This window comes from Chlamydotis macqueenii, chromosome Z (assembly GCF_036417535.1).
Source record: "Chlamydotis macqueenii isolate bChlMac1 chromosome Z, bChlMac1.mat, whole genome shotgun sequence".
In the NCBI taxonomy this organism is placed as follows: domain Eukaryota; kingdom Metazoa; phylum Chordata; class Aves; order Otidiformes; family Otididae; genus Chlamydotis; species Chlamydotis macqueenii.
The window spans coordinates 29,165,623-29,191,425 of NC_141593.1; the positions used below are offsets into that span (position 1 = coordinate 29,165,623).

The 25,803-nt window shown below is 38.6% G+C and overlaps 1 protein-coding gene across 8 annotated transcripts in view; it reads left to right on the forward strand.

Moving 5' to 3' along the window:
- Positions 1-22,421, forward strand: part of RIC1 (RIC1 partner of RAB6A GEF complex) — a 55,597-nt gene extending 33,176 nt beyond the window's left edge. For 4 of the 8 annotated variants that reach the window (XM_086770180.1, XM_086770182.1, XM_086770181.1 and 1 more), the window contains 18 exons: positions 455-599; positions 1,100-1,148; positions 5,692-5,844; positions 6,215-6,418; positions 7,814-7,852; positions 8,125-8,235; positions 8,802-8,891; positions 9,481-9,641; positions 10,681-10,819; positions 12,711-12,827; positions 13,752-14,480; positions 14,802-14,960; positions 15,071-15,204; positions 16,244-16,530; positions 17,328-17,522; positions 19,305-19,494; positions 19,635-19,823; positions 20,190-22,421. In XM_086770180.1, coding sequence (XP_086626306.1) covers positions 455-599; positions 1,100-1,148; positions 5,692-5,844; positions 6,215-6,418; positions 7,814-7,852; positions 8,125-8,235; positions 8,802-8,891; positions 9,481-9,641; positions 10,681-10,819; positions 12,711-12,827; positions 13,752-14,480; positions 14,802-14,960; positions 15,071-15,204; positions 16,244-16,530; positions 17,328-17,522; positions 19,305-19,494; positions 19,635-19,823; positions 20,190-20,475 — 3,377 coding nt within the window. In that variant the 3' untranslated portion in view covers positions 20,476-22,421. Of the gene's footprint in view, positions 1-454; positions 600-1,099; positions 1,149-5,691; positions 5,845-6,214; positions 6,419-7,813; positions 7,853-8,124; positions 8,236-8,801; positions 8,892-9,480; positions 9,642-10,680; positions 10,820-12,710; positions 12,828-13,751; positions 14,481-14,801; positions 14,961-15,070; positions 15,205-16,243; positions 16,531-17,327; positions 17,523-19,279; positions 19,495-19,634; positions 19,824-20,189 lie in introns of those variants that run through there. The other 4 variants (XM_086770183.1, XM_086770186.1, XM_086770185.1 and 1 more) reach the window with 4 other exon arrangements.
- Positions 22,422-25,803: the final 3,382 nt, after the last annotated feature.

Genomic DNA, 25,803 nt, shown 5'->3' on the forward strand with positions numbered 1-25,803 from the left:
GAAGAACATATAAAATGGGTAAATTGCATCCTCAACTGCATATTAGGTTTAAAAAAAAAAAAAAAAGCCTAAATCTGTAAATAAGAGTTTCACAGTTGTGCTAAGTGCCAAAGGAAGAGGTTTCAAGGGTGACTATAAAATAATATTTTGTTCTAAAAATCGTTTAACCATAATTGCAGTTCTATGGTTGTGTCATAGCACAGTGTGTTTCTGGCCTGTTTACATGTATTCTTAGTTTCCTATGAAACCAAATATGTATTGGAAAGAAAACACAAATTCTTAATTTGCTGCGTATTCATTTTGAGATTGGGTCACTTTGATGAATGCAGCAAACAAGCTAATTGAAAAACTAAATATTTATTTCCATATATTTTTCTTTCTACTCTTAGGGTGAAAGCAGTTGAAGGACATTTGATGTTTTTCACATGGTATTTTATTGTCTGTTTTTAAACAGATATTTGGAATAAAACAGGACCTGTTAAACTAATCAGATGGTCGCCTGATAGCTGTGTTGTGATGGTGACCTGGGAATGTGGAGGCTTGTCCTTATGGAGTGTTTTTGGCGCTCAGCTTATCTGTACTTTAGGAGGTGATTTTGCGTGAGTATCTTTAATTAAATTGTAAAATTATTTATTAGAAAATTTTGGTTTTCTAATTAAAAGCATTTCATTAGAAACTGATTCTCTGACTTAGCTTTTAAAAATATTTTTCCATTATTATTCCTTAAATATTGGAATAATGGAATAATATTTAGGAGAGTCATTTGACTATACATGAAAATGCATTATTTTCTTTTTGTAGTGGTCTTTTTGGCCATAAAAGCAAATTACCCTAAAGGCAGGCTTTAGCAGACAAATAGTAAAATTTCCTCAGTGCCAGTATATTTCTTCTGAAAATGTGCTTACATCTAGAAATCACAGTTCAAACAGTTTATGCTAGACATCTGACAATTGCATTGTCTTTTATGCAGTGTCATGGGTCAAATAGGCTTTATAGTTTGAGGTGAGGTTCAATATAGAATAATATAACAATGCAAAGATAATTTCTTATTTTGATGAAGTTACTTCCAAACTCAAACTTGTTCTGCTCTGTTTTTTAGATATTACTCTGATGGTGCCAAAAAAGACCCTCTAAAGATCAGTTCTATGGTAAATATCAATGTAAAAGTACTGTAATAGGACGTCTGTTATTTTTTTCAGTTATTTTTAGTGAAATAGATTTTGAGAAAATCAAACTGGCTTATTTTAGCTTTATTAGTTTTAAAGAGCAAAATGCCTTTACTACAGTTCCTAACACCAATGTTGTATTGAAGGAAGAGGGAAAAGGGGACAGGTAATTTCCCTCCTGCCATGTGTGTGCCTGATCATGAAGTGTACATCAAATCATAGAATTGTATAGTTTGGAAAAGACCTTCAAGATCATGAAGTCCAACTGTTAACCTAACACTGTGACGCCCACCACTAAACCATGTCCCTAAGCACCACATCTACACATCTTTTAAATACCTCCAGGGATGGGGACTCAATCACTTCCCTGGGCAGCCTGTTCCAATGCTTGATAACCCTTTCAGTGAAAAACTGTTCCCTAATATCCAATCTAAACCTCCCCTGACGCAACTTGAGGCCATTTCCTCTTGTCCTGTCGCTTGTTACCTGGGAGAACAGACCAACACTGCAACCTCCTTTCAGGTAGTTGTAAAGAGTGATAAGGTCTCCCCTCAGCCTCCTTTTCTCCAAACTAAACTACCTCAGTTCCCTCAGCCACTCTTCCTGAGACTTGTGCTCCAGACTCCTCACCTTCATTGCCTTTCTCTGGACATACTCCAGTAACTCAGCGTCCTTCTTGTACTGAGGGGCCCAAAACTGAACACAGTATTTGAGGTGCCACCTCATCAGTGCCGAGTACAAGGGCACGATCACTTCCCTACTCCTGCTGGCCACACTGTTCCTGATACAAGCCAGAATGCTGTTGGCCTTCTTGGCCTCTGGGCACACTGCTGGCTCATCTTCAGCCAGCTGTAGACCAGCACTCTGAGGTCCTTCTCTGCCAGACAGCTTTCCAGCCACTCTTCCCCAAGCCTGTAGCATTGCAGGGTGTTGTTGTGACACAAGTGCAGAACCCTGCACTCAGCCCTGTTGAACCTCATACAGCTGGCCTCAGCCCATCGATCCAGCCTGTCCAGATTCCCTCTACAGAGCCTTCCTACTGTCAAGCAGGTTGACATTCTTGCCCAATTTGGTGTTCTCTGCAAACTGATTGAGGGTGCACTTGATGCTGTCGTCCAGATCATTGCTAAAGATACTAAACAGAACTGGCCCCAGTACTGAGCTCTGGGGAACACAGCTGGTGACCAGCTGCTAGTTGGATTTAAGTCCATTCACCACAACTCTTTAGGCTCAGCCATCCAGCTGTTTTTTTACCCAGCGAAGACTACACTTACCCAAACCACGAGCAGCCAGCTTCTCTAGGAGAGTGCTGTGGGAAATGGTGTCAAAGGCTTCACTAAAGTCCAGGTAGACAACTTCCACAGCCTTTCCCTCATCTGCTAAGTGGGTCACCTTGTCATAGAAGGAGATCAGGTTAGTCAAGCGGGACCTGCCTTTCCTAAACCTGTGCCGACTGGGCCTGATCACCTGGTTGTCCTGTATGTGTCATGTGATGGCATTCAAGATGATCTGCACCATAACCTTCCCTGGCACCAAGGTCAGACTGACAGGCCTATAGTTCTCCGGGTCCTCCTTCCAGGGCACGGGCACGTTTGCTAACCTGCAGTCAACTGGGACCTCCCTGTGTAGCCAAGACTGCTGATAAGTGATGGAAAGTGGCTTGGTGAGCACTGCAGCCAGCTCTCTCAGTATGCTTGGGTGGATCCCATCCAGCCCCAGAGACTTGCGTGAGTCTAAGTGGTGTAGCAGGTCGCTAACCACCTCCCCTTGGATTTTGCGGGCTTCATTCTGCTCCCGGTCTTGCAGCTCAGGGGGCTGGGTACTCAGAGAACAATTGGTCTTACTATTAAAGACTGAGGCAAACAAGGCATTAAGTACTTCAGCCTTTTCCTTGTCCTTTGTCACTGTTTCCCCCTGCATCCAATAAAGGATTGAGATTCTTCTTATCCCTCCTTTTGTTGCTACTGTATTTACAGAAACTTTTTTTTTATTATCTTATACAGCAGTAGCCAGATTAAGTTCTCACTGGGCTTTGGCCCTTCTAATATTTTCCCTATGTAGCCTCACGACATTCTTGTAGTCCTCCTGAGCTGCCTGCCCCTTCTTCCAAAGGTCATAAACTCTCCTTTTTTTCCTGAGTTCCAGCCAAAGCTCTCTGTTCAGCCAGCCTGGTTGTCTTCCCCACTGACTCATCCTTTGGCACATAGGCAGGACCTGCTCCTTTCTTCTTGAAGAATGTCCAGCCTTCTCGGCTCCTTTGCCCTTCAGAACTGCCACCCAAGGGAGTCTGTCAACCAGGCTCCTAAACAGGCCAAAGTCTGCCCTCTGGAAGTCCAATGTAGCAGTTCTGCTGACCTTTCTCCTTACTTCTCCAAGAATCAAAAATCATAGAATCATAGAATCATTAAGGTTGGTAAAGACCTCCAAGATTATCAAGTCCAACTGTCAACCTAACACCACCATGCCTACTAAACCGTGTCTTGAAGTGCCATGTCTACACGTTCTTTGAACACCTCCAGAGATGGTGACTCCACCACTTCCTTGGGCAGCCTGTTCCAGTGCCCGACCGCTCTTTCAGTAGTTTTTCCTAATATCCAGCTAAACCTCTGCTGCTGCAACTTGAGGCCATTTCCTCTTGTGCTATCACACGTTATTTGGAAGAAGAGACCGACACCCATCTCCCTGCAACCTCCTTTCAAGTAGTTGTATAGAGCAATGAGGTCTCCCCTCAGCCTTCTCTTCTCCAGACTAAACAATCCCAGTTCCCTCAGCTGCTCCTCATAAGACTTGTGCTCCAGACCTCTCGCCAACTTTGTTGCTCTTCTGTGGACGCGCTCCAGCAACTCAACATCCTTCTCGTACTGGGGGGCCCAAAACTGCATGCAGTGTTTGCGGTGTGGCCTCACCAGTGCTGAGTACAGGGGCATGATCACTTCCCTACTCATTTCATGCTTGCTGTGCCCAAGACGGCCTCCAATCATCACATCACCCACAAGTCCTTCTTTGTTTGCAAACAACAGGCCCAGTGGGGCACCTCCCCTATTTGGCTCTCTCACCAGCTGTGTCAGGTAGTTACTGTCCACACACTCCAGGAACATCCTGGACTGTTTCTTCTCTGCTGTGTTGTATTTCCAGCAGACATCTGGTAAGTTGAAGTCCCCCACGAGAACAAGGGCTAGCAATTGTGAGACTTCTCCCAGCTTCTTACAGAATATTTCATCTGCCTCTTCATTCTGGTTGGATGGTCTATAGCAGACTCCCACCATATCTGCCTTGTTGGCCTTCCCCCCGATTCTTACCCATAAACATTTAACTCTGTCATCACCATTCAATTGGAAGGACAGAGGAGAACCCTACTTGTGCTCCTGATGCCTTAACCAGTCATCCCAAATCTCCCTTGATTGCCCTCAGACCTCCTGTTGCAACTTCATTGCTGCCTCCCTGAAAAATGAATAATAAATAATAATCTGAGGGCTGTACCAGGGTAGGAAACTTTCTCTTCACATCTTTAACCCTGGCCCCAGGGAGGCAGCAGATTTCCGAAAGATGTTGGTCTGGTCTGCATGTTGGGCCTTCTATTCTCTCTAGAAGGGAGTCTCCTATGATAATGATGTTTGTTTTTTCTTAGGGAAGCAATTTTGATGCAGAGTGTAGGCTGACTTAACACAAACACTTAAGAATGAACACTTTTGTTTTTCCTTAATCTCTTTTTTCTTTTTTTTTTATAAATCTGGTGCTGTATTTCAGAGTACAGTGAAACACAAACTGACAATAATTGTAAACTTAATTATTTGCCTAAAATTACTAGCATACCTTTGGCTGTGGAAGTAGCTTAACTGAGACTATGAACTCTGGATAAACTTAACTGATGCTGTTTTAACACAAACTGATTAACATGAAGTCCTGCAATTTCTGTCAAATCAGTGGATGTTGATAAATATAAAACACAATCTTCAAGGCCTCTTTTACAAACTATGATGAATTTTGTGCAGTACTTCTAAAACATTTGATTTTGTTTATATATGGCCTAGTTGCTCTGAAGATTGACAATTCTAAAAATGCATCCTGAGGTTATTTACATATTTGCAAGGGCAGTACAATGTACCTTTTAAAAAAAACCCAAAGATTAAATTCAGTGGTCTCAGAATTTCAATGAACAACAGCCAGTGTACTTTTAGGGATCAGGATTTTTTCATACCTGATTCTGCTTGTGTTTTTTTTTGTTAGTTGCTTTATTCATTACTTATCTGGTTGTCTTGCATAGTTATTTTTAATTTAATCAACATTTTTTACATAAAGAAGAAAATAATTTAAGTGAGATTCTTACTATTCCTTGTGGATTTTACTTCTATGAGTTACTTCTGGTTCCTAAGATGATACATTTTAAAATACCAAGCTGTGTGATTTTTTTACCAGGCTCATGTCTATCATAAGACCAGTTACAGTAAGCTTCTTTAATTCTTATTTTCTGAGAACATATAGTGTTGGTTTGGGGTTTTTATTATTAGTATGCTTTTACCTTCAGACCTGGGGATCAGAAGGCTATCATCTGTGGGTTATTGATGAGAATGCTTCTTCAAACATGAAGCCTGAAAGAGATGCTAATAATGAAGCTCGCCAATTTGGTATTCTGCAGTTTCATTTCATCAAGAGTGCACTCACTGTTAATCCTTGTATGGTAAGTTTTTTGTTGATAAATATATCATTATTTTAGGGCATATTTGGAGTTTTCAGGTGACCTCTGAGTTACTCTCTTATCAGGTTTTAAGTCTCTTTTGCAGCCATCAGATTGGTCTTCCTTTTTATCATAGAGCTTTTAAAATAGTACTTTGAAAATACTGCTATGCAGTACTGTAACATAAAACCTTTTGTATCACTAGTACATAGTGATACAAAAACTGAGAACTGCCTTAATGCTTATTTTTCATATTGTTTACGTATAACTTGTTACTATATTGATCACATATTTTCCTTTGTTTTCTGTACATAGAATTCAAAGTTGCTTTTGTTTTTTTTTTTTTTTTTTTGTTGTTTTCTTTTGAATGTAGAGTAACCAGGAACAAGTCCTTCTTCAAGGAGAAGATCGCTTGTATTTGAACTGTGGAGATGCAACGCAGGCTCAGAGTCCCAGAAATACTTCAGCACACTCTGAACACAAGCCTATGAGGGAACGAGGCTCATTTTCAGATGGCAGTTTAGATTCTCAGGGTTTAAGCACTTTACTAGGACACAGGCATTGGCATGTTGTACAGGTAATTGTTGCTGGTTGCCCATATGTGCTTTGTGCTTGTGAGAGTTTGTAGGACTGATCTTATCACTCACTGCCATACCCTTTTCCTCTGGTATGAGTTCACTGCCTTTTTATTGCCGCTTGGGTTTCCCCTGGTACAGCTTTTTCTTATTGCCAAACGGTAAAGGAATGTTGGCCATTTCAGCCTTGTGGCTATGAATTTTCATCCTAGACAACAAAAAAAATCTAAATGTCTTTTTTTACTTCAGGGAGGGAGTAGTTATGCTTTGAAAGGGACAGTAAATGCCACATGCAAGATATCCCTTAGGGATTTGTTCTGTTATTTATGGAAATTGCTTTAAGCATACTCAACTGATGAATACAGTCTTTGGACTGTATTTTCAGGCAATCTTAGATGGCAGGCATCTATTTAAGCATGTAATTAAAACTTCACATATCAAGCTTGCAAAGGAGAAATTATTTCCAAGGGTAGCAATGGTACAGAATCTATTTTCTCTCTAATACATAGGAAAAATTAAATAACTTTTAATTTGTAATTCTAGTGTGTGTTCTTCCACACCTGAATTGGAAGATATTTTTCTAAATAAAAGTTTTTGGAAGATTCCCAAGATTCTGTTTTTCACATAGTACGTGAATTATTAACAGTATTTGACTCTAGGCATACATGTCAGGTTCTATGTACTGTTGAATTTCCACTTTAGCTGGCCAGGTAGCTCTTCTGTCTTCTGAAACTGCCGTAGGAGTGGGACCTCCTCATTCTATGTAGGAGTACAACTAACGGAGTTGGAATTACTGTGGGGAGCAACATACCCATGAGAACAGCCAGTGACTGGGTAGTGAGGGCACTTAACTGCCTTGTATATGATCAAGGGCTGGAGTTTTAACCTGGATTGTATCATCCATTGTGACATAAAGAATCCAGGATCAAGATTTAATTTTACATATCCCAGTCTAGGGCTCTCATAACAAGGCTTTTGGATGTGCTGGTGTGTATTTCTCATGGGGTTAGAGGTTTCATCCCAACACTGGAAGTCCCTCCTGATTGCTGTGTTTATCAAAATTTGTATGTTCCCATTAAAGGTTCTGGTGGAGGAGAAGTACCTAGGGGGAGAGAAGAGCAAATTGTGACTATTAATCTGTAATACAGTATTAGCTGTTGTATATTGTTAATGCATTTCTGTATTTCTTGTATTAAAAACGGCCTCCGTTTTTGGAGGGGTGGGTGGGGGGAAAATAATTGTATTTTAAAAAGAAATCCCAACATTAAAGACCTTTAAGCCCACGTTTTGAAAAAACTTGGACATTGTACACATCTCTTTAGAACATTGTAATTAAGCACTGCTTTAATGATGCTACATGTAGTTATGCGGTTCTGGTTTTTCTCTTTTTTTTTTAGATTCATAGTACGTATCTAGAGAGTAATTGGCCTATAAGGGTGAGTTATTTTAAAAACATGTTCTTGCTTCTTTTGAAAGTATTGGGTTTTTATAACTGTGCCTTAGAGCCGGATGAGCTCTGGAAGATTAAAATAGTTGTTTTAAATTAACAGAAAGAAAAGTATGTGTTGCATAGTACATTAGAAAGTAGAAAACAGTAAGACACTTTACAAGCTTGACATTATATTGCCTTGTAGTGATGTATTTGAATAGGATATATCGTTTAAATAAGTTCCCTCCTGAAGTTCTGGGTGTTTTCCTCTTTGAACAGTTCTCAGCTATTGACAAGCTTGGACAGAACGTAGCTGTTGTTGGCAAGTTTGGTTTTGCACATTATTCTTTACTGACCAGAAAATGGAAGCTGTTTGGAAACATTACCCAGGTAAGAGGTTATGGTACTCTATTCAGGTATGCTGTGGAGTTGTATTTGTTGGAATGTGACTCTTGGAGAAAATTTTAAAATACCTTTTCCAAATAAACAACCTGTAGACACACTTGAGATTAGAGATTCTGGTTTTGCCTGTGTTTTTCATAAAATGGCTGAAACACTTATCTTGTGGCTTTGGCACAATAATTTGTGTCTGATTATTAAAAGATTTCCAAATCTAAGTGTGTGTAGTCGGACACTTAGTCCCATATGTCTTATCTGAGAGTTTGTGTGAGATGTAGCTTTGGATGCTAAACTTGTAAATTCTGGCTAGAAGCAGAAAGCTAATTTGAAAGAGTTTAGGGATGCTAGTAGCATAAGGAACTGTGGAGCTGTGTTTTGTACGATGATATTTATCTTTAATGTATTATTCTTCAGTACTTTGGTTTTTTTAAACAACAAAAACTTCATATACCTAGATTTATCTTGCCACTATCAGTAGAGTTTGCAGAGATCATGTATGGCTTTCAGAAATTACCCATAGAATGTACATATGTGTTTGTTTGCTTGCTTTTTTTCAGGAGCAAAATATGATGGTAACAGGTGGCTTAGCATGGTGGAATGACTTCGTTGTTCTTGCATGTTATAATTTAAATGATCATCAGGAAGAGGTGAGGTATTTTTCCTCGAAGTAAATAAATCAGGTTTAGAGTATCTGATCTGTTCCACAGTAGTACTATAAATATGAAAATGTTGATACCTACGTGGCTTTTGGTCATGTTCAGAAATCCTTTATTAATATATAAGTAGTTCTTTGCAGAAAAGGAAAAGTTTTTTTTTTAATTGCTATTAAAAACTATTTTCAGCTGCCTACCATGAGTCTGCTCATTGTTTTGAAAACTGACATTTTTGCATGTTAGCATGAAATCTGTTTTCATATATCTAGTTTTACAGTATTTTGGGATACTTTTGTAAGCTTTTAAATTAAATTGGCAGCAGCACTCTTTCTTCTTAAAACTAATATATAAAACTCCTTCCTTATGTGTGTTGGTGTGTACTTCACATTTGGCTGTATTGTTCTTTAATCATTTTGGATGCAGTAATATAATGCAGTGGATAAAACATTTGATGAAACAAAAACCCAGTCTTACTAGAAACCCTTGACAGCCGTTCCACACAAAAGAAAATAACTGAACATGGAATTACTATTGGTTTGTTGGTAAACAGAACCTGTATTCAGACTAATCCTGTTTCTTGTAGCTGAGAATCTACCTACGAACGTCTAATCTTGACAATGCATTTGCACACATCACCAAAGTGCAAGCAGACACGTTACTACTGAGTGTCTTCCGGGACATTGTAATATTGTTCAGAGCAGATTGTTCCATTTGCCTTTACAGTATTGAGAGAAGGCCGGAAGGGTAAGTATCAATATTTAAATGCTTTTGCAGTAATGTACTTGTAAATCTGTTCTCAGTCTGAGTAAATTCTTACAGTAACAGAAAGTTGTTGTTTGCTAACTTGTGGAGTGAGATTTCAAATACAGAGGGGTAAGTGTTATCTGCATACACAAGTGATAGTTCATGACTGCTGTCACTTGCATACATGCAGGTACACCCATTAGGTGTGGAGGTAGTGACTGAGATACGTGTGTTTCCAGCTGTTTGTACAAACATGTCGTAGCTGGCGAGAACTTGAAAACGGAATGTAAATAGAAGAAAAAGGTACTAAAAGACACCTACATATTGGAATATTCTTAATAAAAATGTTTCTAACATTAGAAGTAGGAATTGGTGAGGGTGGCGGTGGAGTAACAGAGGTGAAGAGAGAAAAGGTTTGGTCTGTGGTGTGGTTGTGGGGAGCTATTTTGGTGCAAAAGAAGTAGCAATGTAAGAGCTAGATTCTTTCAGACACTTAAGATTAGTGAACCTAAGAAGGAAATGAAGATTCCCAGATAGTTTTTTGAAGTGTCTAAGCAGGTGATTTTTCTTACAGTTGTGATATCTCAGTTTCAGCAAGAAGGGACATTCTTTTTCTTTTTCTTTTTCTTTTTCTTTTTTTTTTTTTTTTTTTTAAGTAGAAAGCAAGCTGTTGATCCACTTCAGAGGAAAATATTTTTAATGCTTTTCAAAGAAAACACTAACAAAATCCAAAATCTGGAATTGTCTTATTGAAGAGTGAATAGAGTCTTATTCTGAAGTATCTGATGTTGTCTTCTATCCACTCATAGCTATATTCCCCGAACTATCAAGATAAAGTAGCCCAGCTTAGGTTTATTTGGTAACTTTATGTAGAGTAGATATGTGGACCTATGGGATTCCTGGTTAGAGGAAGGTCATTTTGGTCTGTAAACTGTTTGCTGAGGCTAAGTTGCTTATTTTCATTAGGTTTACTTCAAGATATGAATTGTATGTTAAATACTATTTAAAAATTGCTAAACATGGTCATCTTTCCTTTCAGTCTTAACCCTACTGCCAGTATCCAAGTTCTTCAAGAAGTGTCCATGTCTCGGTACATTCCTCATCCTTTTCTTGTAGTGTCTGTTACATTGACATCGGTGAGGACAGAGACTGGCATCACCCTGAAGATGCCTCAGCAGGTAACAGGTCTATAGTGCTCAGAATTCAAAAAAATTGGTGCCTGGATTTGTTAGTTTAGTCCTCAAAGATTACCTGGCTGATAAATGCGTCAAAAATCAGTGGTTCTCCTACGTAGTAAAATGCAGAACATGGGTTTTTTTGACATTTTATTTTTGAATTGGGGGTGGGGGAGATGGAAGTAAAATCAAAACTCTTAGTTTTATTTCATACCTTCTCTTGTTGTCTTGTAAAATTTGAAGCCAAATCTTGGAGGACAAATAAAACTTAACTATGTTAAGGGTATGTTTCTCTATTGTTTATTAGAACTTGAACACCAGAGCAATCTATGGCATCAGGAAGTGCCTTTCTTGCAGCAATATGTCCATTAATCAAAGAATAACTAGAAAAAAGGAAAAGATGGCATGTGACCCTATAAGGTTACTTCTAGACAATTTCCTACTACACTGAAATAAAGTAAGATATTCTCTCCTACTAGTTATGTCAGGAGATAGGCCAACAGCCAAACAATGACTAAGGTGTGAAGGTGAAGCCCTGTCTTAACTCCAGGAAATTATTTAGGCCACTGAAAGCACAATGCAAAGAGAACTTGGATTTTTGTTGTCTGTGGTGTAAACAAATTAAGCTTAACCATTTGAGTAGCTGCAGTGTGAAGCGTATTTTCTGATCAGAGCAGCTACCTTAAGATAGTTTGGAAGTTGTGTTGTCTGTGAGGCAGGCCCATAGACATGTGAAGGTACGTATTTTTCTCCACATACTAAAGCCACTGGCAGATACCAAAGCAGTGACACAGATGTAAAATCTGAAGGTTTGTGTTTGCTTCCTTCAGTTCTTTCTAATTTAGTGTCCCACCATGCTGAACATGTGTCCCTGCGACTTTGATATGGTTTTAGACAAGGGCAGAAAAAGCAACATGCTTGTGGTTGTATAGTCCAGCTTGCCGTGAGGCAGCATACTTATTCCTGAACTACCTGAACTATGACCTTTTGAGAAAAAGCTACTGAAACTTTTTAGAGCACTAGTGATATTTTAAACTTAGCATCAGACTGAACAAATATTACCCATTTTCTTTCTAACTAGGAGCCCATATAATTAAACTTTCAGTCCTCTTGATCAAAAGAAAAATATTGATGTTAGCACTGAATATGATGCTGCACTGTAGACAAAGCAATGTGTCTGACTTAGCAGAGCGTGTCAGCCTTTTCAGTGTTGTTACATATTAGTGACCTTCACCCCTGATGCTGCAAGTTTACTGTACAGGCCTTCTACCAATGTATTTTAAAACTAAAATTAATGCATGGAATAGTATCAGCTCCAGAAACTGGGTTTAAAATTAACATGAAACAGTTCCGAAATAAATCTTAAGAAAGAATACTTTTGCTTTCTTGATATATCTAACTATAAAGATTTTTCTCTAACTGCAGCTTCTGAAAGTTCAAGATGCTGTACAAGTGTGGCTCATATCTTCTTGGCTCAAATCTTCTTGGCTTGTGTACTAGTGTTAGTCTTTGCAGTCAGGTACTGGCAATCATACAGTGGTCACAGTGATAAGAATACAGAACTTTATTTTTCTTAAAATGCTGCTGGCTTGCCCATGCCAACACGCATAGTTGCAAAAAGCCTGTATCAAGTAAACATGTGGAATGAGTCTAGTGAACAAGAAACCTCCCAGTGTTTACTTCTTTGTACAAGAACTACATAAATGAACCTATCTGTAGGTACTTCGTTCTGCTTGATTTTTCTGAGTCCTTTTGCATTGAATTAGTTTGTGAGTCATCTCTGCATGGCAGTGCAGTTAATTTAATCTTTTTATTCTGGGTTTTTATTGTGGTTATGGGTAAAAGGATGCATTCAAAATGCTTAAATAATTTGCTAATACTCTTTTATGCTTAGGCTTGTGAGGCTGAAAGTATTATGCTAAACTTAGCAGGACAACTCATCATGTTGCAAAGGGATCGATCTGGACCCCAGATACGAGATAAGGATAATAATCCTAATCAAAGGAAGCATGTGAGTAAATATATGTGGAATATTGTATATGGCTTCAAAGATGATGTCAGTAACTGAAGAAGTTGTGGAAGGGAGTGATCCAGGCATAAAAAAGAGGTCTATAATGCAAGGCAGTGTCAGCTTACGGTCTGAATTGTTAGCTGGAAGTAAATCTCTACTCCTGCGATTTTTATTATTTTTTTCCTCCTTTAGGAATCTGTGAAATGTTACGACTTAATTGTGTGAACGTCTAATTGAAGTATTTACTACTTGCGCTTACTACTTGTATTGCAGTGAAAGATAGGAGTTTTAAGCATAAAGATCCTTTGCAAAATTTGGTATGCACTAATGACAGTAAATCTCCAGTCTGTCTAAAACTGTTCTGTATGTTTATGGAACATTATCTTTTTTTTAAAAAGTATGTTTAGAAAGTGCCTAAAACCAACAATAATAGAAAACAGTGACTGAACTTTTGAATTTTTCTGTGCTGGTGAAAAACACTTCTACGTGAAACAAACACTTTGGGATAGTGGAATCTGAAAAGCTTAGACGAAGAGTTTTTTTCAGCTCAATCAAACACTAGCAAATTTGGTGTTTGTAGTAATTTTGTCAGTTGTAGGTTAGACTCTTGGGCTAACTGCAGAAGCAGAGACCAGGTTTTTATTTTCCTTCCTTATTCTCTCCCCTCTGGCTTCCTGACTAAGTATAAGGAGCTTTAAAAACGAAAGAAATGTCTTTTGAGTTAATGTAAGTAATAAGTGGTGTTTTCCCAGGTGCTAGGGTGCAGTTAAGGGGTAAGTAGATTTGTTTCTTCTTTGTTAGAGTATAACATGTTTTGAAGAGAGTAGTTCTTGGCTGAAAAGAGTTCTTGTGAAGAGGATCAAAAAAAAAAAAAAAAGATGAATTCTGATTAGTTGTTTTGTTTTTTGTTTTTTTTTTTAATAGCTGCCTTTTTGTGCTCCAGTTGTCCTAGCCCAGTCTGTTGAAAATGTATGGACTACCTGCAGGATCAACAAACAGAAACGCCACTTATTGGAGGCTCTGTGGCTCAGCTGTGGTGGGGCAGGCATGAAGGTCTGGCTTCCTCTGTTTCCCAGAGATCATCGAAAACCACATTCCTTTCTGTCAAGACGGATCATGCTGCCTTTCCACATCAACATATATCCATTGGCTGTTTTGTTTGAAGATGCCTTGGTTCTTGGTGCTGTTAATGACACTGTGCTCTATGACTGTTTATACACTCAAACCAGTGCTCGAGAACACTTAGAGGTTCTCTTTCCTTTCTCCATTGTTGAGAGAACCTCTCAGATCTACCTCCATCACATTTTACGCCAGCTCTTGGTTAGGAACCTCGGTGAACAAGCCTTGCTTTTGGCCCACTCCTGTGCCACGTTACCATACTTTCCTCATGTACTAGAACTGATGCTTCATGAAGTGCTGGAAGAAGAAGCTACCTCGCGGGAACCCATTCCCGACCCTCTGCTTCCCACTGTGGCAAAGTTCATTACAGAGTTCCCCCTCTTCCTGCAGACAGTTGTTCATTGTGCTAGGAAGACGGAATATGCCCTGTGGAATTACCTTTTTGCTGCTGTTGGAAACCCGAAGGACTTATTTGAAGAGTGCTTAATGGCCCAGGACTTGGACACAGCTGCCTCTTACCTTATTATCCTACAGGTAAGGGTACCTCACATATTGCAAGAGAACTGATATTTACTAATGTTGTAGTATTTAAAAAATATTGTCATGCTAAAGTTAACAATGTTAAACAAACTTTATTTCAACAGTTTTCTGTTGACATTATGTCAGATATGAAGGGGGGAATATCATGCAATATAAGTAGTTAGTTCACTGTTATAGAAAGGAAAACAGCAGCATGAAATTTGCTTTTTCTAATCTCTGCTGTGCTTGAATGTGACATGATGTGGCATGACTTCATAGGACTTTCATTGCTCAATAGCAAAACCAAATGACTTAATTATACTTTGTTACTTTCAGAATATGGAAGTTCCAGCAGTTAGCAGGCAACATGCTACTCTCCTATTTAATACTGCCTTAGAGCAGGGAAAGTGGGATCTTTGTCGTCATATGATCAGATTTCTTAAAGCCATTGGCTCTGGAGAAACAGAGACACCTCCAGCTACACCAACAACTCAGGTTTGTGATAAAAAATAGTAAATACTGTGCATCAAACCCTGTATGAGTAATCTTGCTATTATTAGCATGTTTGCTTCTTTGACTGTATGTTTGGGTTTTCTTGGTTTTAGGAACCTAGTTCAAGTAGTGGCTTTGAGTTCTTCAGACATCGCAGCATTAGTTTATCTCAATCAGCAGAGAATCTCCATAGCAAATTTAACTTGACAAAAACACTGAGTATGCCCTCTGGCCCATCTGGAAAAAGGTAATAAGTAATAATGTCCTCTCCTTCCCCACTTTGTTAGTATTGTACTCTCTTAACCAATTTAACTTACAGAAGTACGTTATATGATAGAGTTAGATTTGTCATAGTCTTTGTTCACATCCTTCTGCATTTTTCTTTTCCTGACTCTTGTAATGTCTGTGCCTCTTTTACGTTCTTGGGAGAACATATTCTCACACATGAAAACGTGTGTGTGTGTGTCTGTGTGTATATATACACAGGAACGCTCACATGGATATTGGCTGACCAAAAGCCTCTGAATCCCCTGGATGCATTTGTAGTACTTTAAATAGCTAGTGAGACCGCATGCCTTATATCTGAAGGATCTGTTTTGCTGAAAGATACATCTTGAACAGTTCTCAGTACTGCAGCATGGTAGTATACATTGCACTGTGTTACTGTGCAGATCTTGATCTAGTAGTGTGTTGCCAAGCCACAAATAGAACCTTTTACACCTTGGGGTGAATCCCTCTTAAAATGCTCTATCCAGAATTCATGTTGATTGGTATTAGTGTTCAGAAGCAGCACTGAACTGGGATTCATTGTTATCTTGGTTTTGGCTTTTTTTTCCCCTTATAAGACCTCCAAAACAATCTTAGTACAAATTCAAATGCTTTTATTTAAAAATTTTCCATTGAGAGTACAATCTTAAGAGTTTTGATAGGAATGGTCCTAGACTGATACTTGACTTGTTCTCTAAACCTGTTTCTCAGAAGGCACTGTGCAATGGCATCTGCCTTTTAACTCTCCTTCTTAACTTTTTTTTTCTGTATTGCTAATAGTTTAGTACTCTGTGGACACTGCTGCTGTTGTAACTTCCTTCCCTTATTTCACTTGCCTGTGGAGGCAGTGGCATCTTTTAGAGAACATAAATAGCGAAGAATAGTGGAAACTGCTTTTGTTGGTGTATAGAAAGCTCCCACTATTACTCTAGTCATTTAATGTACTGCGGTTGTAGCCAACAGCCTTTATGACTCCATTTTATCAGTCTTAATGTCATTGTTCTCTGGTCTGTCTATAGGTGGAGTAAAGACAGCGACTGTGCCGAGAACATGTACATTGACATGATGCTCTGGCGGCATGCTCGGCGTCTGCTAGAAGAAATCAAGCTAAAAGACCTTGGCTGCTTTGCTGCTCAATTAGGCTTTGAGTTGATTGGCTGGCTGTGCAAGGAGCGAGCCAGAGCTGCCCGCGTGGAGGATTTTGTGTTTGCTCTGAAAAAGCTACACAAGGATTTCCTCTGGCCATTTCCAGTCATACCAGCTTCGTCCATTAATTCACCTTTCAAGAATGGAAAGTACAAGACAGGTGCTGCAACATCTGAGTTGATTTGGACTAGGTTTCTCTGCTGTACACCCATCAGTCTGAATCTGTTGTACCTCAGTTCAGCAAAGCAAAGAACAGGCTCAGGCTTGCCACCTGCACAGCTTTCTCACACAGGATGTGTTTTTTTGAAGGGATTCTGTTTAGCACAGACGGCATCTCTTGTGTAGTCTGATTACACTACTTTTTCTGTTGAGCTTTCTTGCTTTCTTAGGTGCACTGAACTGGATATCACTTGTGCAGATGTTGAGTTGAACATGGATGTTGTCTCTGATGTAAATTCTGCTAAAGAAAATAACAAAAATCAACATTCTTATGTAGTCTTTAGATGAGGATTTGTATAACTTTTTTTTTATTTTAAAAAGTAATATTCCTAATATTTGAAACTTGCTTTGTGTTCAAGGACAATTTTGAGAACTTGCTGTAAACCTCATTTGTATTATTAATCTCTCAGTTAACTAGTTTACCTTCTTAGGGCAAACTTGATACTAGCTGCTGAGTCTTCCTCTTTTTGGTGTTAGCAGCACCGTTATTTAGTTCTATTGATGCTAACACTTTATCAGGTGATGCTTCTTTTGCTCCAGTGCTGACATAAAAAGCTGATCAGAAATTCTTGAAATACCTAAACTTGCTGCATTCCCTTGCTTTTGGTGATCCCTCAGTAAACTAGTTGAATATTAACTTGGATACAAGTTTTAGTTTTCTGTAACGCCAGGAGAGAACTTTCCAAATTTCCTTTTCAATGGTTATGTGACCTGTCTTTTTTGGGCTCTCTTTTTTAGCTGTGGGGGAGCAGCTGCTAAAATCTCAATCTGCAGATACCTTTGTAAACATGGAAGTGGACACGGGGGTTTCAAACACACCTCGGAGTCGCAGCTGGCTTGGCACCATCAGCTCCTCTCAGAGAGAGATTGACACAGTTTCATCCCATGGACCACACATGCAAGATGCATTCCTTTCTCCTTTGCTAAGTAAAGGTTAGTTACTCTTCCTTCTGTCTGCTCACTGGAAAAATGCACCTGGAATTATGCACTTATATTTTGATATTTGCATGCCACTGCTGTGTTGTTGCTTCTCAACTGCTAATAACCATAATTTAGGGGGAAAAAAAAGGATTTGTTTAAAAGTGAAACTGAAATTTTTACAGCAGAAAGATAATGCCCATGTCATACATCTTTAAGTACTTCAAGTAGAATATGAAATTCGTATTTGCTGAAGTTCCTGTCTGTGGTGGTAACTTCAAATTTAGTATTCTTACAGTCTGGCTAGGAAGAGTGTTCTAAGTTTGGCTCTTGCACTAGGTGGCCTCTTGCACAGGTTGGCACTGTTCTAATGCATGAACTTTGTTTTTTTGGATTTCTTTAGAAAGATACTAGATACATTCTTTATTGAGGATGTCGTTTTCTGTTTTCCTATGGCTTTGTCTAAGTCAATTTTAAAAGCTCAAATATATGATCAGCTTACAAAAATATGAAGGGGAATTTTATTCTCTATGCATCTTTTCCGACTGCAGTCAGAAACAGGAAATGTTTGTTTGACCAAGCATAGGGTGTCTACGTCATGTGATTTTCACTGTATTAGGGGAAAGACCTAAGTACCTAAGTGTGAACTACAGTCTCCCCAAGGTGCTAGGGCCTCCTGTGGGAGTAAGAGCACTTGGAGCTTCTACTTAAAAAATGAAGAAAGAGTGAGGTTCTTTCCCTCTGCTTGGGCACCGCCTCATTCTATTTTCACTCCTGTTGCTCTTGTTTATTACTTCTAGCCACTACAAGAATGCATTAGGTTGAAGTAAGTTTGTTACAGAACTCTACAAAAAAAAAAAAAAGCATAATTTGTATGGGGAAAGCTTATTTCTCTTTTCATTGCACTGTCTTGTACTGCTGTCTGCCACTACCGCTGTTTCTATAAACAAGTATCTCTCTTTTTCTGAGCTGGATGAAGACCTTTGAGTTCAATGGACTTCGGTATGCGTTTTGAAGCAGTTTATTTCTAAAGCCAAACTAAGTCAATAGTCTTTACAGCATTGCAAGCTGAATTCTAATAATAATTTCACAAATAAGTAATCCAGCAGTGGTATTTGTGGGCAAGAAGTTAATAAAATCACTTTCTGACTTTCTAAACACTTTCAACAGAAAAGATGCATCTACTTTAATAGGGAAACTGTTCTGGAGGGTGGGTGCCTTCATCACTCACCTCCATAGTGGTGGTTTTAGCTTTCCTGTGAAAATTCTATTGCTACATCTACTCTTCATATTTTTAATATAAACATTTACCTCTTTTTGTACTTAGTGCAGGTAAATATTTATCTTACCAAGCATCCTGAATCTTCAGGGTTTTGTATGAAGAAAAGAACTTGGTATTGCATCTTCATTTTTAACAAAGTTAAAGGTTAAGAAAGCACGATCTTTAGACACACTGCAACCCTTCCTACAGACTTAGTTCTAGGATTACAGCCTGTAAGATACTGTCGCCGTGCTCTTAGGATGATTGCCAACACACCTTTAGGATCTCTTATTGATATTGTTCTGCAGAATTATTTTTATTTGATAGAAAAACTACTGCATTCCTGCAGTAATCATTCTACCATATAGTATGACAAGAATAATGCTGAAGTGGGATGAAGAGTATCCCTGAAGTAACTTAGCACTGTGATAAAAACAGCAAAGCATTACTGTGTAATTTGTCAATTCCTGTAGGAAGTAGTTCAGAAATTGAGTTTTACTAAAGTAAGTAGTTTCTTTTTCCCTTATGTTTCTGAGTGTTTTTGATAGGTGACGAATGCAGCATAGGTTCAGCAACAGACCTGACTGAAACAAGTTCTATGGTGGATGGTGACTGGACCATGGTGGATGAAAACTTCTCCAGTCTAGGTTTAACTCAGTCAGAGCTTGAACATATCTCTCTAGAACTGGCGAGTAAAGGACCGCACAAGTCACAGGTCCAGCTGCGGTAAGTAATGAAATCTTTGCATTTGAAACTTAAAATTACTAGTATGCAGCATTAGTAGAAAGAAGCACCATCTACAGAATCACACTGGGATTTTGTCTTCAGAACGGACAAAGAAGTAAGCAGACTGTTTTTCTATGTAGGTACTTGCTACATATCTTCATGGAAGCAGGATGTCTGGATTGGTGCATTATCATAGGCCTTATCCTCCGAGAATCTTCAGTAATCAACCAGGTTTTCAGTATAATGCAATCCTCTGATATTGACAGAGAAATCTGTCAGAATATCAAGACTGGCTTATATGCTGTTGACAAATGGGCTTCTACAGATTGGTAAGTGTTATTTTTCACCTTCATTTTCATTCCAGTTGTAGATAGTTATTACCTAAAAAATAACTTATGGCTTATCTCAGACCTAGCTGATACAATTATTTAAAAGCACTTTTGCAGAAAATTTCAAGACTGTCACTTAATACAGTTGTGATTAAACTGGAAAAAAAAAAAAACAAAACCCAACCTTTTAGTGTTTGATTATGTTGCCTTTTCCCCTCTATTTAAAAAAAAAGTTTCTGTACAGGAAGGATTATAGAAGACACTTACTTATATTAAACATCTCCCAAGAAATGCTGCTTTTCAAGGATATGACAGAAGTACTATTGTTTAATTCACTCATGGTGTTCTATACCATTGTTTTCCTAGCCCTGGGTACAAGCCATTTCTAAATATCATCAAACCACAGATCCAGAAACTAAGTGAAATAACAGAAGAGCAAGTACAGCCTGAAGCTTTTCAGCCAGTGAATCCTTCTAAAGTTCCTGAACAAGCGAACCCCAGAGCTGAGGAAAGCAGGACTTCATCTAGCCATGGCACTAATCCTCAGAGTGATGCTGGCAACAGCAGTGCAAGCAGGCACGAAGAGGACAAGTCTAAGACAGAGGACGAGGATTCATTTCAAGAAGGCAGTTATGACTGTATTGTGTCTTAAACGGAAGATGAACAACTTCCCAAGCATCAGGTGTGAAAGGAAGCAAACCAGCTCTTAGACATGCTTCCATGTTTTGGATTTGAACTCTTTTTTTTTTTTTTTTTTCTTCTTTTTTTTCTTTATATTTCAATCTTTGAAATTTTTAGTGGGGATAACTAAGCAGCAGTTTCATCTAATAATTTTTAAAGGAGGCAAGATTTTTTTTTTGATGCAATCTTCAGACTGCAGCTTTAGGTTTTGATATTTTAATAGCATTGAGAGACAGTGAATACATATGGAGACAGATTCAGCTAATGTTCATCAGTACCTTTACATGACCAACACGTTCTGAAGAAACTACTTACGCCTTGCTTGAGTTTAAAAGGTGAAGCGGGGATTAAATTTAAAAACTTATCCTTTGCAGCTTGCCTGCCTAAGAAATGTCTGATCAATGCAGTTCGGATTGGTTTGATATCGATATTTTGTATTAAAGGACTGTAAAATATATTGTATGTTTTGTGAATACTCTTGTACAAAGATTCAAGGTTGTACCATATTTGAAGGTACCTGTATGTATTGTGCATGTTTCTAGATTACTAGTAAAGTTAAAGCAGAGTTGCACTTCTTTCTGGATGAGGCATACTTTACTGACCTACCCTTGACACAAGGTGGCTTACCTGTTTTTTACTGCCACTTACAGATCTTGCAGTTGGGTTTAAGGGATTGCTGAAGGTTATTTATTTCATTGTAAATTCCTTTCTGAAAAATAGATTTTTAAAAATGTAAATAATCATATACTCTTGCTATGGAAAATTAGTTTAACAGCTCATACTTAAACATTTTTCAAACATTTTGTAAGATGCGTACTTGTAACTAAGACATATTTAACTTTCATACAATGTTAATGGAAAGCTGGCTGCAGAAGTCTGTTGCTTGGAGGTACTTATTTTTTCTAGCTGCTGTCCCTATGTAATAACTACCTGTAACAGTATTAATTTAGATATTAGCTTGTTTGTACTGTGCAATCTGAACAAAAATGCAACATTACTCATTTTATAAAAAATAAACTAGTTTATTTTTTATAACATCACTTGATTACTGATACGGACCAAACTAGTCATCATAGGGTAGTTAGAGCATCTGTTGCTTTTCTAGTGTAGTTACTAAATGCGCATCCATTTTGAAAATTAAGAATATTCATAATTAAGTTGAAATAAATTGTGATTTTATCATCTTTATTTCCTTTGTAGATAAGATCAAGTGCTTTAAAAGTGTACAAATATTAAACTGTTGCTTTAGAATGGCTTTACTAAGCCAGTACAACCAGTGCAAGTGCAATAATTGTGAGTATTACTTGGAAAGCCGGAGATTTTAGTGAATCCATCTTGAATTTCCATTTAAGAGTTGAAATTATAGGGAAGAATTCCGGTTCAAGAGTCCCAGCATTAAGCTTAGTCTGCATTGTAGCTACTGGTTACAGATAATGTCTATCATATCTACAAGCCTGTTGTGATCTGACGTCAAAATCCATTATTGTTATAAGGGGATACTTAAAGCTTTTATATGATAAAAAATCTGCTTAATCTATGTTAAAAGAAATAAAAACTGTGCTTCAAGTTAATATTTTTCTGTGATTCTGTGGTAATGGTGTAAGCCAAGCTCTTCCTGATCAGCTTTCTGCTGTTCAGGTTTTGGATCTGTACAAGTAAACACATACATTAACTGATATAATAACATTCTTAATATTAGTATCTTACTACTGTGCTACTGTTGTTTAGCAGTTAAATCTTTTTAGTTGTGACATTTTAGAAATTTGTACTTCTTTAGTAGTAAGTATGTCTATGCAAATCTTACATGCTAATTTTGTATTTCAATTTAACTGCTGTTATACCTGTAATTAAAAGACAAATGTATTCAACTTTACTTGAAGTTACTGCTGTGGAAAATAACTATACCTCTGACTTCAAGCCATTGCATTCAAGTAGACTGTCTCAGAAAAACAAAGCTCTCAGAGAAACTACCTGATGAAGATCATACCCCCATGGCCTATTTTACAGGATGAAATTATAAAGTTTCTAAGCTAAAAAATTGCCTTATTACTACATCTTTAAAGTTACATCCATCTTTTGTTTTGAAAAGAGGTGTATTGGGTTTAGCGGGCAAAGGTGTGGGTAGCAAATAGGGCTGCAGAGGTGGCCTTGGTGAGTAGACCCTAGAAGCGGCCCCTGTGTCAGACACAGATAACCACTTGCAACAGACCCACCATGGCACACAGCTGAGCCCATCAGCCAAGCTGCTGCCTCCTGTCTGATAATATATTTAACAAGAGGTAAAAAATGCTGTGCAGCAGCTGTGAGAGCAATCACTGAGGAAAAAAAAAAAATGTGAGGAACAGTCCTGCAGACAGCCAGGCCCCTAAAGGAGGAGCAGGATGAGATGCTCCAGGCTCTGGAGCAGAGATCTGCTGCAGCCTGTGGATCTGTACAAGTAAACACGTACATTAGCCGATGTGCTAACATTCGTAATGTTAGTACCTTACTAGACTGCTGCTGTTGCTTAGCAGTTGAATCTTTTTACACCATGGTGAGGCAGGCTGTTCCCCTGCAACCCACTATTGCCAACACACTGTAGCCTGGGGCAGACCCCACAGCAGAGCAGGTGGATGAGCCCTGAAGGAAGCTGCAGGCCATGGAGAGCCCATGCAGAAGCAGGTTTTCTGGCAGAACTGCGGCCCATGGAGGACCACCGCCTTGAGAGGAGGATGCACACTGGAGTGGTTAATGGAATCAAGGCTGTACCCTGTGGGAAGGACCCCATATTGGAACAGGGGAATAATGTGAGGAGGAAGAAGCAGGAGAGAAACTGTGACAGACTGCCCATGACACAACCGTGGCCTGACCAGCCCTGATTTCTCTGCACTGCTGTGGAAGAGGAAGTAGAACAGTGAAGCTGAATCTGGGAAGAAAGAGGAGGCTATTTTTATTTTTCTCTTTGTTTGTTGCTATACTACTTTATTTTTAATTGGCAATAAATTAAATTATTTTTCCCCAAGGCCAATTTGTTTTGCCTCTTATGATAACCATTCTCCCTGTCTCAACTCATGAGCTTTTTTTCATCATATTTTCTCTTCCTGGCCTGCTGAGAAGAGGGTGTGAAAAAAACAGTTTGGTGGGCACTTTTTGCAGCCAGACAAGTTTAACCCACCACAAGAGGCTCAGCCCTCTACAAACACTCCCTATTACCTCAACCTAAACAGACGAAAAATGGGCCATTTAACTAGTTGAGAGTGAACATTTTCAATGGAATTCCAGCTCAGTCTCCTCCCTCACTTTGCTTATCCTGCACACATAAAAGTGGCTGCCCTGGTTCTTGCCAGCTTGGCCTGTTTAATGCACTTAATGGTACAGAAAGCCATCATCTGATTTTCTTCTTCACCAGCATTTGCATATCGTTAAGTCTTGATCTGGTTTTCATCCTGTACAAAATTAATTGCCTCTGAAAGACAGCAACTCTGCTGCATTCCTTGCTACCCATTTAAAAAAAAAAAAAAAAAAAAAAAAATCCTCTCAGTGTATACCTGCAAAACTACTTAAGTCACATTTCTGAGGATATTTTTCACCATCACTTTTGTCAACCAAAGTAAGCTCATTTTTCACTAGTATGGTTTTAGAGCTGAAGTGTCTGTAAGCTACAGGTTGAGATCCACTGCTAAGTAAACAAATACATGAATGCATGATCTAGCCAGAACCTACACAGAAGCGGCTCCTTCTTTTCATTATAAACAGGGGAGAAGTTGTCTACAGCTATAATGATATTATAAAACATGATGGGTGATGAGGGTGGTAAGCTGGAGGAAGGAGAAGCCCCAAGACAAAGGCCACAGACCCAACTTTCTGTGCCATCAGTTTCCTAACCTAGAGCTGAAGAGCGTTGAGATACTCTAGTGGGCAGTGAGATCCAGGCCAGCTTACAGAGAGTGGCAAAAGTAGTCACAGAAAGGGGAGGAGCTTTCTCATACCCTTCTGAAAGAAAGGTACAACTTGCTGCGTTTTCTATTTTCATACACCACCTGACATAAGTAATCTTGAGGAATTTCGTACCAGTGCGCACTGAGAAGAGAATTCAAAAAAGCCCACAAGTGAGGCTGAAGCTAACTAAACAGGTGAGACATAAGGTACTTAACCACTCTTTCGTAACTTTTTTCATATTATTGTTCCCTATATATAAAAAAAACAAAAAACACACCACCATCCTCACCCTCCCCCCCCCCCAAAAAAAAAGGAACATCCCTGAATAAACTCATGAGCAGCTTTCAAGACAGTTACTTAAATTCATCTATAGCTGTTGGCTTTAAAGCTTGTATTGTTCCAGAGCCTCAGACCAGACTGACAGAATTATTCCCTTCTAGACAAACTTTCAAGACTGATTCTTGCAGCTTTCCAAAACTAATTTTTTTTAAAAACTGTTTTGTTAATGGCCACTGATGCTTGACACTCTGCTTGAAATACAGCTAGCAATGACTACATCTCTCTACATTGGCTTATACTTTCTGCTCATCTCAGCTTTATCCTTGGCATGTTCTCATATGCTCCCATCAGCTCTGTACAGACTTGTTAGATCTTGTCTATTTGATTAGTGTTTTTTCCAGCAGGATTGCAACCCAATGTAGATTGAACAGATGTTAAAGACAGGTCTTGCTAACGTGGAACAGCTCCTCTCAGCTCAGTCTGTCAACTTTGTGCATGATAGCTGAAATGCTCCTTGTCATTGCACCTATCCCAAATCTATCTTTCTTCAAACGCATACTTCTATTTGACCGGCAATCTGAAAGTACAGTGACACACATTAATGCTGCATTGGATTGTATAACCACAACATGTACATGGCTCCTTTGCAAACACATGCTTCAATTGATAAAATACTTATTTCTGAAGGTCTTTTACCTATAGATATGTAACATACTACTATGTATGTTAATAGAGAACATAACGGACTCTCAAAGCCATCAAAAGTCAGTAAAGAACTCCAACATTAAGGAAGAGTAAAGCAATTTAGAAAAGGCTGTGCACATCAATTGTTTCAGATGAACATGGGAATTCCGGTCAACTAGCTGCTTACTGCCCCCACTAAGAATAAAGACTTTTTCTGCTCCCGTGCCCTTCTATCCTTAAAATTACCAGCTTCTTGCTTTTTGTGTATTTTGCAGAATAAGACACGCAATACTTTTTTATGAGAAATAATAAACCACAGTAGCAGAAGACTCATCTGCTTGTACTGAATGGAGAAGCAGATAGACACTGAAACAGTTAGCAAAATTTTGCATCCTGTTTTTCTACTTGTGATCAACAA